General features: G+C 38.7%; 1 protein-coding gene across 23 annotated transcripts in view; it reads left to right on the top strand.

Moving 5' to 3' along the window:
* NEB (nebulin) overlaps positions 1-12,843 on the top strand; it is a 215,022-nt gene that overhangs the window by 155,829 nt on the left and 46,350 nt on the right. For all 23 annotated transcript variants that reach the window (XM_058715306.1, XM_058715281.1, XM_058715284.1 and 20 more), the window contains 6 exons: positions 142-252; positions 8,720-8,824; positions 9,456-9,560; positions 9,826-9,930; positions 12,472-12,576; positions 12,734-12,838. In XM_058715306.1, coding sequence (XP_058571289.1) covers positions 142-252; positions 8,720-8,824; positions 9,456-9,560; positions 9,826-9,930; positions 12,472-12,576; positions 12,734-12,838 — 636 coding nt within the window. The remainder of the gene's footprint in view (positions 1-141; positions 253-8,719; positions 8,825-9,455; positions 9,561-9,825; positions 9,931-12,471; positions 12,577-12,733; positions 12,839-12,843) is intronic.

A 12,843-nucleotide genomic window follows, 5' to 3' on the forward strand; every position in this document is an offset into this window, starting at 1 on the left:
TCCCCGGGAAGACATCCAGGACACGTGGAAGGCCTGCTCACATTGCACATACCAGCATTTGAGAGAGAGTTATATGACCACGACATGCAGTTCCTTAAATGACTAATTAACTTGTATTTCCATTGTTTTTTTTTCTCTAAGTCTAATTACCTGTACACCGATAAAGCAAGGAAGATGCGAGACAAATACAAAGTGGTTCTTGACACTCCAGAATACAGAAAAGTACAGGAACTGAAGACACATCTGAGTGAGGTAAGGATGCTGAACCTATCACTATAAGTGACTTGTTCTTCCGGTGACTGTTTTTCAGGCAACTACACTAGGCAAAAAAATCTCCACTCTGCCTTTAATTACAGGCATGTCCATCATGTCTAAGCAAGTCAACTGACCTCATTTTGCCTCAATTAACTGATTTTGTCCCCTTTTGATGAGGCTGTTGATACTTGACTACCTGTGACTAGGGCTGCTGAGAGTTCACATGATTTTATAAATTAGAAAGGTCTTCTGTCTTATGCTATTGTTGCAGTCTCCAAACTGAATTTATTTCAAAACTATCTCTTTAATCCCTGCTATCAGATACCCTGAACACAGCACTGCCATTTGAAAAGTCTTATATGGTTCCCTGCTCTGCTGCCCACAACAGATTCCAAACTACTATGTTGTTTCATTTTCGGTTGGCACTGAGACTTCTGATTTATTATAAACAGTTGTGCATAAATATCTCACGCTCTCACCTGCATACTTGGTTCAGTGAGGGTTGGACCCCATCTTATTTAGTTGTGTATCCCATAGTGCCTTGCTGCCAGTGACTAAATGTGCTTTTAAAGATCAGGGCATTTCACAAATGTAAATGGTTTTTCTTATTATAGACGAATTGGCTGTTCTCATTCAACTTTCAGTTTGTCTTGTGGCCTCATCAGACTTCACTGAGCCACATGTTAGCGGTCAGGCCACTTCGTTGACTCCCCATTCTCAATAGTTCTGATGCTGCTAATTAGGAATCACTTATGCTCTTAGACCTTGAGATGTCCTGGCAAACCAAATGTTGCCCTCAGTGAAGGGGATGTGCAGCTTCCTACACTCCTAGTGAACTAGAGGCAGAGGATGATTAATTCTTTAGTTATTGCAAATGCTACATTGAGTGCATTTGCTTTCCTGAAAGCTTACCTGTGTTACTTCACCCGGCACGAGCACTTTTCCAAGAATGCTTACATTCTTCTGTCTCAGCAAAGTTGTGCTTCTCCACCCTGGCAGAGTATCAGGATCACCTGGGAAATGTTTCTAAACTACCCTTGAGTGGGCTCTAACTCCTCAGCCTCACAGCAAACTTTCTGATTGTCTGTGTCTGGGCATCTGCATGCCTTTAGCTGCTCCAAAATGATTCTAACATGCAGTCAGTGTTGGAAACCACTGCTTTAAAGTATCCCATCTGTCCTCCAGCTACCACATAATAAAACATAGTTTGGTAACTTAAACTGCTTATTGGTATCTCTGAAATACCTTTATTTCTCTTGGCTGTTTGGATTCAGAATTATCTAAAACTTTAATTTATCCTTTTCCTAATTCCTATTGGGATTTTCTGCATCTTATGCATCAACACTGAGGAAAAAGAATAGATATTCTTCAGTAGTTCATTTCCTCCCACACTTGGCTCACCAGAAGAATGACGTGGGAATGATAAAATATTGACCCACCTCTTCAATTTTTGAAAGAGTTTGAGAAGGATTGGTGTTCATTCTTTGAATGTCTGGTAGAATTCATCAGTGAAGAATGAATTCATCAATGCAGAATTCATGCATGCTTTTGATCTTGGACTTTTGTTAGTTGGGAGGTTTTTGATTATTGATTCAATATCCTTACTAGTAATTGGTCTGTTTAGATTTTCTATTTTATCACGATTCAGTGTTGGTAGGTTGTATGCTTCTAGGAATTTATCCATTTCTTCTAGATTGTCCAATCTGTTAGTGCATAATTGTTTATAGTAGTCTCCTTTATACTTTGTATTTCTATGATATCAGTTAAAACATCTTGTCTTTCATTTCTGATTTTGAGTTCTTCGTGAGTCTAGTGAAAGATTTGTCAATTTTGTTTATCTTTTCAAAGAACCAGCTCTTTCACTGATCTTTTCCATTATTTTTTTAGTTTGTATTTTATTCATTTCTTCCCTGATCTTTATTTCCTTCCTTCCACTAACTTTGGCCTTCATTTAGTCTTCTTTTTTTTTATTTCCTTGAGGTGTAAAGTTAGGTTGTTTATTTGAGACTTTTCTTGTTTCTTAAGGTGGGTATATATTGTTATGAACTTTCCGATTACAACTGCACCCAGAGACACCGGGTTGGCTCAGTCAACTCTTGATTTCTTTCAGGTCACAATCTCATGGTTCATGGGATCAAGCCCTGTGTTGGGCTCTGTGCTGATAGTGCAGAACTTGCTTGGGATTCTCTCTCTCCCTCTCTGTCTGCCTCTCCCCAGCTCATGCAGTCTCTCTCTCTCTCTCAAAATAGATAAATTAACTTAAAAAAATGCATGCATAAGTTTTGGTATGTTACATTTTCATTTGTCTCAAGATATTTTTTTTATTTCTCTTTTGATTTCTTCTTTGACCCATTGTCAGAGTTGTTGTTTTGTATCTGTTGTTGTTCAGTATATTATTTAATCCCTACATATATGTGAATTTCCCAGATTTCTTCATGTAATTAATTTTTAGTTTTATTCCATTGTGGTTGGAAAAGATGCTTGACATGATTTCAGTCCCCTTAAGTTTGAGACTTGTTTTGTGGCCTAGCATGCAATCTATCTTGGAAAATGTTCCATGTGCACTTGAGAAGAATGTATATTCTGTTGCTTTTGGATGGAATGTTCTGTAAATATCTGTTAAATCCATCTGGTCTACTGTACCATTTAAAGCCAATGTTTCCATATTGATTTTCTGTCTGGATGATCTATGCATTGAAGTAAGTGGGTATTAAAGTCCCCAAATATTATAGTATTGCTGTCTCTCTGTTTAGGTATGTTAATATATGCTTTATATATCTAGGTGCTTCTGTGTTGGGTGCATATTTACAAATGTTATATCTTCTTATTGGCCCCTTTATTGTTATGTAATGCTCATCTTTGTTTCTTATTGGTCTTTGTTTTAAAGTCTGTTTTGTCTCATGTAAGTATAGCTACTCCACTTTTCTTTTGGTTTCCATTTGCATGGCATATCTTCTTCAGTCCCTTCACTTTCATTCTCTGTATGTCCTTACATATTAAGTGAGTCTCTTGTGGGCACCTGGATGCTTCAGTTGGTTAAGCATCTGACTCTTGATTTCAGCTCAAGTCATGATCCCAGGGTGGTGGGATCAAGCTGCATGCCAGGCTCTGTGCTGAGCAGGGAGCACCTCCCCTGCTCACATGTGTGTGTACACACTCAACTCACACAAAAAAAAATTAAAAAATAAATAAGTGAGTCTCTTTAAGCATCATATAGATAGATCTTATTTATTTATTTTAAATTTTATTTATTTTGAGAGAGAGTGAGAGGGAGAGAGCACAAGCAGGGAGGGGCAGAAAAAGAGGAGGAGACAGGGAGAATCCCAAGCAGGTTCTGCTCTGGGAATGTGGAGCCAGATGTGTGGCTCACTCTCATGACCATGAAATCATGACCTGAGCGAAAATCAAGAGTCAGATGCTTAACCAGCTGAGCCATGCAGGCACCCCAGTAGGTCGTTTTTTAATCCATTCAGCCACTCTATATCTTTTGATTGGAGAATTTGGTCCATTTACATTTAGAGTAATTATTGATATGTATGTGCTTATTGCCATTTTATCAATTGTTTTCTGGCTGTTTTTATAGTCCCTCCTTCTCTCTTTCTTCTCTTGCTCTCTTCCTTTGTTCCTTTGTGGTTTGATGATTTCTTTTAACAGTATGCTTATTTTTCTTTCTTTTCATCTTTGTGTGTTCCTTATAGGTTTTTGCTTTATGATTACCATGAGGCGACTTATAGCAACTTATATTTATAGCAGTCTATTTTAAGTTGATGACAACTTAAGTTTGATCTCATCGTAAAGGTCAACGTTAGTACTTCCCATGTTTTATGTTTTTGATGTCACATTTTACATGTTTTTGTTATGTGTATCCCTTCCCAAATTGTAATCATAGTTATTTTTACTCCTTTTGTCTTTTAACCTTTATACTAGTTTTATAAATGATTAATTCACTGTATTTACCATATATTTACCTTTCCATTGAGATTTATTTTTCATGTGTTCTTATCACTAATTAACACCCTTTATTTTCAGTTTAAAGAAGTCTCTTTAACATTTCTTATAAGGCTGCTTTTATTATTTTTTTTTTATAAGGCTGCTTTTAATGGTGATGAACTCCTTTAGCTTTTGCTTGTCTAGAAAACTCTGTCTGTCCTTCATTTCTGAATGATAACTTGCCAGGTAAAGTATTCTTTCAGCACTTGAAATATATTGTGGCACTCCCTCTGGTCTGCAAAGTTTCTGATGACAAATCTGCTGATACTCTTATGGGGGTTCCATTGTATGTAACAAGTTGTTTTTCTCTTGCTTTTAATAGTTTCTTCTTGTCTTTAACTTTTGACATTTTAATTATCATGTGTCTTGGTGTGGGTTTCTTTGGGTTCTTCTAATTTGGAACTCTCCGAGCTTCCTAGATCTGGATGTCTGTTTTCTTCTCCAGGTTAGGAAAGTTGTCAGCCATTATTTTTTCAAATAAGATTTCTTTCCATTTCTCTCTCATCCTTCTGGAAGCCCTATGATGAAACTTTTAGTCCATTTGATGCTATCCCACAAGTCCCTAAGGCTATCTTCACTTTTTTTTTTCATTCTTTTCTCTTTTTGCTGCTCTGATTAGGTGAATTCCACTGCCTTGTCTTTGAATTGACTGATTCTTTCTTCTGCTTTATCTAGTCTGCTGTTGAACCCCTCTAGTATATTTTTCAGTTCAGTTATTATATTTTTCAGCTCTGTGACTTCTATTTGATACTTTCTTATATTTTCCATCTTTTTGTTGACATTCCCACTGTGTTCATTCATTCTTCTTTCCAATTTGGTGAGCATCTTTATGACTGTTAATTTAAACTATCAGGTAAATTATTTCCATTTTACTAAGTTGTTCTGGGTTTGTTTTTATTTTTTTAGTTTTATCTTGTTCTTTCATTTGAAATATATTTCTCTATTTCTTCATTTTGTTCAACTCTCTGTGTTAATTTCTATACAATAAATGAAGCAACTACCTTTCCCAGTCTTTAAGGAGTGGCTTCATGCTGGAAGTGAAACTTGTTATTCAATCATGTTTCATTTCTTGGTTGTCTCTCAAACCTTCATGCTTGGGCAAGTAGCCTATTATCTTTTTAATAGCTCCCAGTAGTTGAGGATGTGCTAACACCACCCAATGTCCCAAAGGGAAGGATTTTAGCATCTAGATTTAGGCTGCTTGCAAGCCAGACCCCCAGGCATCAACTTTTAAATGTATGTAAATACATACAATCCTAAGGGACTTCAAGCATAAACTCTGCTGGCCACCAGAGCCAGACAATCTGGAATTGTCTCCTGGCTGGTGGTCATAGAAACTGGGACCCCAGACAAGCATATACATTTTTTTCTAGATGAAACCAGTAAGCTGGAGCAAGGCAAAGGTAGAGAACCAATATGGCATCCACAACCTATGTTCCTTGTTAGCAGCTCTATAAGCTACCAAGTGTGTGTCAAACCTAAAACCTACCCCTCAGGCCAAAGATTCAGGAAAAGGAAAAAGGCCTTCTTCATAGAAAGACTAGGAGTATGCCTCAGTCTGTGCCCTTGGGGTGGTAGCCTACCAAGAACTGTCTTTCCGATTGTCATAGTCCTGTGGGACCCAGGAATGCAAGCCCCCCAGGCTATTAGTGCTAGGCAGTCAAGGGGTGTCCCCTGCTTGGCAGCTCCAAATCCCAGGCACCAGCTGTGTAAAAAGTTTCCCTCCAGGAGATGCTGGTGCTCTGAAGCACAGTGGAGGGTGAGCATAAAGATAGCACATGCCCTCTAAGATCTCTGAAAAGGATTATAGTCAGCTCCAAGATACATTTTTAGTTAGAAGCCTGCCCCTCAAGCTATAGTCATGATGATTAGCTAACAAGTCTTTACTGAAAGAATGAGGTCCTGGGTCTGTTGTCTTTTGCTGTGCCTGGGGATGGTAGCTATTTAGGAACTTTTTCTCCATTGGTTAAAGTCCTATGAGACCAATAAGAGTAGGCCCTACCAGCCACTAGACCTAGATGGTATAGAGGTGTCTCCTGGCTGCAAAAATTAGGCTCCTAAAAAAGGCTATGAGCTCCTTTCTGGATGACCCTGCTTATAACAGTCCTATGGGACCAGAAACACAAGTTCCCCTGACCTTCAGGGCCAAGTGACCAAGAGGTGTCCTGAAAGTGGTAGCCACAAATATTGGAATGAATGAAATCTTGTCATTTGCAACAACTTGAATGGACCTCAAGGGCATTATGCTAAGTGAAATAAGTCAGAGAAAGACAAATACCATATGATCTTTCTTATATGTGGAATCTAAAAAAAAATTATCTATATATCTATATCTATATATCTATATATATCTATATCTATCTATCTATCTATATATATATATATATGTATGTATAGTGGGCACCATAGGTGGGGAGAAGTGAGAGGGAGAAATTTAGTTTAAATAAACTGAATTTAAAAAAAAAAATACTGATCCAAGCCACTATTCTGTATTTGGAAAATCTTCAGTAGAACCTATAAATCTGTTTTAATAAGGACTTTGGGATATTTTAGGATCAGGAAAATTTCATAAATATTGTCTGAGTAAAAAGTTTGATGGCAAAACGAAGTTCAAGTTCTTGACTTTTGAATCGTCTTTGAGTTGTATAGACTCTTGACTTTTTATACATTGTAATACTAGGAAGCAGGGATATTGTCCCAAGAAGCATGAACAATGCATACCTAAGTATAGGGGAAAGAAAGGACAAATAAAATTATAGAAATGGCATGGGAGAGTTGAATTTTTGTCCCAGATTTATTTCCCAGTTTGCCTCATTTTATTAAATTCCTTCAACATTTATCAGAGGACTACTATCTTTCAGATCTTTTATCCAAACACATGGTGATTAAAAAAAAAAATGATAGAGCTGAGCCCCTGCATTCCATGGGCTCATAATGTGTGAAAAGAAACAAACATCAATATGATAAATGATATCCTGTAGGGATAATCAAGACAGTATGTACTCTAGGAGCTTTCCAGGCAGATAAGAGGGGGGGGGAACATTCTAAGCAGAAAAGGCAGTATATGAAAATGGCCATCATCAGTTCTTGAAGTTGGAAATAGTTTCAAATAGCACAAAGGAAGTGTAGAAGAATGTTAGGAAAAGAGACTGGAAACATAGGATAGAAGCCAGCTTATAAAGACTCCAGGGCTCTATCTTAATATTGGACTTGATGAAAAATCATTGAAGAATTATTTATGAGCATTAATAAAATCTTCTCAGATTTGTGAAAGATGAATAAGCCATATGGAGTGGTCCAATGGGAGACTTAGGAAGGTGTTTTAGGAGGCTCTTGAGGATGTGTAGAGAAGAAATGATAAAGGAGGCTGAACTAGGGCACTGGCTGTGAGAAAGGAGAAAGTGGATCAGACTTAAAGGATATCACAAAGTTAGCCCAGGATTCATGACCATTTATTGTGGGAATAAGGGAGAAGTTAAAGATGACTCCTCAAGTTTCTGTCCTACATGATAGAGATCAAGGAGCCATTTAGCAAAGTAGAAGAGATAACAGGTGAAGAAGCAGGTTGGGGCTGGAGATGGTAATATAAAGAATGCCACATTGAACATGGTAAGTTCAGGACATTGTTGAAAATTTGGGTCCGGCTCAGGAAAAATAATGGATATATAGATTTGGAAATCCTCAATCTCAAATTGATGATTGAGGTCACAGATACAAATGAGGTTATGCATGGAAAATACATAGGATGAAAGAGGCCAACCCTGACTCCAGCTAGTGGCAGCTAGGGCAGAACCATAGAAGGAAGCCAAGGAGTGCCTTGAAAGATAGGAGGCCACTTAGAATGCTGGAGACAGAAAAGAGCACTTTCGGGAATGAAACTGCTGAGCAGTTTTAGTTGCTACAGAGAACTGTCTGTATTTGGCAGTCGTAAAGTTTTTGGTAGACCTAATAAGAATGACTTCATTGGTGTGTTTGGGTGCAAGCCAAACTGTTGCCTTGAGAAATTAATCAAAAGAGAGAAAAAGAAGAAATACATAGTATTTCTTGGCTGTGAAAGGCAGAAACAAGGTCATCAGTAGAGATTGGAAAAGGCTTAGTGAAAGGGAAGGGACTGGAATTTGTTAGCAGATGAAGGGGGAGGGCTGGAGAAACAGGGAGGTTGAAGGTGTAGAGGGGAAGGGTATAATTAATTGCTAGCACAGGCTTCTAGAACGGAACAGGCGAGCATAGGACCAAGAACACAGTAGGAGGCTTGAATCTTGAGCAGGTTGTAGAATGTCTTATTTTGATACGAGGGAAAAAGAAAAGGAGGGCTAGGGAGGTAAGTAAATTATTGGTTTATTGGGCAAGAACTGAGATTGTTGCAGTGGGGCAGGCCCTGATTTCTTTATGAAGTAGGTAGTAAAGGCATCTCTCAGCAGAGAACATAATGTGTCAATGAAGCAGAAATAACGGTAATGACTTTTATGTCCAGCTGGTGTACAGAGCTGCAGGCAAAAAACAGAAGTCTATCTTCACCTCAGTTCCTGATACGCCTGATCTTTTAAGAGCCAAGCGAGGACAGAAGCTTCAGAGTCAGGTAAGATTCATAAACCTACAGCGCTGGCAGCACGGGGGGGTGGTTATGTGTGGCTGACCACTCCAGGTCAGTGCAGCCCCTCACACTTGGTTGTCCTTGATAAAGCCTAATGGCCCTTAACTTCAAGAAGTAGTTTTCTTTTGGGCCATCATAACTGTGGTTGTGTTTTACATAAACAAGTAATCCCATGTCTACTTTTCTAAGTTCTATGCAACTTTTGTTATTGGATGAGTGATCTATGGACTAAACTGCTTGATTCATTCAGTAGGACCTATCTGATGTTCATGACAAATGAAACCACAGTTTATGCATTCAGATGAAAATGGGGAAAGAATGTGTTGAGGGCTTTGCCAGAACCTTCTCATTCTCCCCTTGGCATTCTTTATCACGGGGATTTAGGTTGGGCCACACCCAACAGTAAGGGTATTAGGTAACTAGCATGTTGTACACATATTTCCAAATGTGAAACACAGAAATAAAAGAACAGAAATACATATGATAAATAAAAAACCAGGACAACAATAGGTAGACATGGCCCTCCCATTTAGTGGGTAGAAATGAGTGAAAATAACTGGATACTAAATAATGAATGTTTTATCTCTATCACATCTGATCCCTATTCTCTAATTAGTATCTGTATGTTGAACTTGCCACCAAAGAAAGACCCCATCACCATGCTGGAAACCAGACCAAAGCCTTGAAGCACGCTAAAGACGTAAAGGACTTGGTCAGTGAGGTAAGTTGGGAATTTGGCACCAAAGTGCACTGGGTTAAAGAAAAAAAAAAAAAGTATTCCCTTAAAACCTTCACTTGCTGCCTCTGATCAGAGAGCACACTTCTATAATTGTGCTCAGCAGCATTAAAACACGGAAGGTAAGCTATTCTCTTACTGAGCCTGATACAGCATGTTTCTAGGCTGGATCTGTGATGTGGTTATGAACTGGGAAGGATAAAAACACTTGAACTTACATTTGTCTCTTTTTCCCATCTTTATGTCTTAGAACAAGTACAAGATTCAGTATGAAAAGATGAAGGACAAGTACACCCCCGTTCCAGATACGCCAATCCTCATCAGAGCCAAGAAGGCCTATTGGAATGCCAGTGATGTATGCATCCCTTTCTTCTTTTCTTCTGTTATGACAGGGACAGCCCAGGTCATCGTACCTAAGAAACAGAAGATATTACAGTCATCCATACTTCAAAGACCTGGCCCACAACATGGGTCATGAGAACAACAACACTGAAACCACAAAAGGGCATAACTAGTATCAGTCAGGCACAGTACTTAAGAATAATGCTGAGAGATGCTAAAAGCCCGTTGTTCTTCTCCTTGCCCTTCTGGACAAAACTATGACCTTTTCTAATAATTCTCTGGTAGCATCTTCAGGGATATTTGACAACTAATTGTTACTTGTCCATAGCATCATGGTCTTGGAATCAGCCAAACATGGTGTCAAATCCTGTTGCTGTCACTTGCCCGCTGTATGACTCTGTTATTTACTTAGTTTCTCTGAGACTCTGTTTTCTTATATGTGAAATGAGGATAATTAGACAAAACAAGATAATGTACATAATATTCCTGGTGCAGTGCTGGGCTCTTAGTTGACACTCAGAAAACGTTTGTTCCCTTTCTTCTCTTGACCACCTAAGTCATGAGAATGACACATTCATTAGAATTAGGACAGATTTTCATTTCCTATGCCACATGATCAAGGACGTGACTAGCTTTTAATGGTAATGGGATTACCTGTTAATAAAGATAGGAAATTAATCAGCTCAACGTAGGTAACCAGTTCTTATCAGTTTTGTATCTCAGAGCCCATCTGCAAATGCATTGCACCCACTACCAGAACCAGAATCCTGGAGGATTGGGCATATTGGGACATAAACTCAGGCAAAATCTCAAGCAACCCTATAAGCCCTCAATTTAAGAATATTGCTCTAGGGGCGCCTGGGTGGCTCAGTCGGTTAAGCAGCCGACTTCGCTTCAGGTCATGATCTCGCGGTCCGTGAGTTCGAGCCCCGCGTCGGGCTCTGTGCTGACAGCTCAGAGCCTGGAGCCTGTTTCAGGTTCTGTGTCTCCCTCTCTCTGACCCTCCCCCGTTCATGCTCTGTCTCTCTCTGTCTCAAAAATAAACGTTAAAAAAAAAAAAAATATTGCTCTAGGATTTCAAGGCATCTTAAAGTCATTACAGTGATCTCTAAACAGAAATGTGAAAGGATACAGCAAATTGAAACAATATCTCAGTTCATTTAGAGCTGAAAGGAGTTTGCTAACTGGACTAGCCCCTTGGCTCCTGACCCTTTGGGATACCTCAGGTCCCACCCCTGGTGTACAGTTGCACAAGATCCAATGGCCCGATAAATGGGCTGAGAATCTAATGCCAGCATCTCCTAAAACATCCAAAGTAATTAGCATGCTCTTCACTAAAGGTAAAATGCCCATAGAAGTGGTCTAGGTGTTGCTCAGCCCTGCAGCGTACCAACATACCAAGGCACTGGTTTTACACTCTAGGGGTCTAGGGGCAGAACATTTTGCTTAAAATATAAGCTAAGAAAGTCATATACTACCCTCAAAATCTATCCCCTAGGGTATTTTTAGTCGTCTTGTGACATCCTCATCTTTATCACTTCAATGTTAGCTGTTGAATATGAATTTGAACAAGCCTACTCTACATCACCACTCTCTGGGAGTGGTCGCACAGCGAAATTGGCCCCCGGGGCTCATTATGCCCCAAATGGACAGCCCACCCCTAGAACTTTCTCATACCAATGCTGATAACTCTAACCTTTAAGACAGTCCAGTGTAACCAGGGTTGTATCTGGCATTGAGTTTGGCTTATGTATAGGTGGCTGTCCCCGCAAGTAGAGCTAAGCAATTTTATAAGATCTGAAAACTAAAGTTACCATGTCAGGAGAAAAGTCATCTTCAATTACGTATTTGCTCAGCTACCCCAAAAGAAAACACTTACTTGAGATTGAAAACAGACTACTCAGAGAAGTACCCATCTTGTGTAAATGGGATGAATCTTGTGTGATATTCTTAGGTTTAAGTCAAGAGATGTTGACAGATCAAGATTATAATATAGCACAAAGATCAAGATTATACCACAAAGATCAAGATTATAAAATAAAATTTTAAGACTGCCTCATGGAGAAGGCATTTTAATACTAAGAGAAACTAAATCTTTCTCCTCTTTCCACGTACATTAGTAAGTCTTGGGCTCAACAAGGCTGTTTTCTTTTTTCCTCCTCCAAATTAGCTTTTTGTTTGTTTCAGATTTAAATAAACTTCTTAAGTAGTTTTAGATTTACAGAAAAGTTGCAGTGATAGTACAGAGAGTTCCCATATACCCTACATCCATTTTCCTCCCTTGTTAATTAATGCCTTACATTACCATTGTACATTTGTCACAACCAATGAATTCATATTGATATGTTATCATTAACTAAACTCTATATTCAGGTTTCACAATTTTTTTCCCCAAATGTCCTTTTTCTCTTCCAGGATGTGAAAATGAGCTTTTTAATCTCTCCTAAATTTATTCAAGAGAGAAGACTCAAGAGAGTTCAAGCTGAAAAGAACTCAATTATTTAATTTGGTAGTTTGTTTGTTTTTACAATCTGTGTGCTTTTTCTCTTTCCAGCTACGCTACAAAGAAACATTTCAAAAGACCAAAGGAAAATACCACACTGTGAAGGATGCTCTGGACATTGTTTATCATCGCAAAGTCACAGATGACATTAGTAAAGTATGTCCCTACTATTTCTACTTGTGTTGGGCTTAGTAATCTACCACCTTTTTTTTTTTTAAGTATTCTTCCTTTCCTAAAACTCTCTAGAGAAAAATAGACTTTTTACATTAAAGTTGGGTAAGACTTTATAGCTGTCTTCGTGCTTTTACCATAGGTGAAATACAAGGAGAACTACATGAGTCAGTTGGGGATCTGGAGGTCCATTCCTGATCGCCCAGAGCATTTCCACCATCGGGCAGTTACTGATGCAGTCAGTGATGTGAG

The sequence above is a fragment of the Neofelis nebulosa genome, chromosome 2 (assembly GCF_028018385.1).
Source record: "Neofelis nebulosa isolate mNeoNeb1 chromosome 2, mNeoNeb1.pri, whole genome shotgun sequence".
Taxonomy (NCBI): Eukaryota; Metazoa; Chordata; class Mammalia; order Carnivora; family Felidae; genus Neofelis; species Neofelis nebulosa.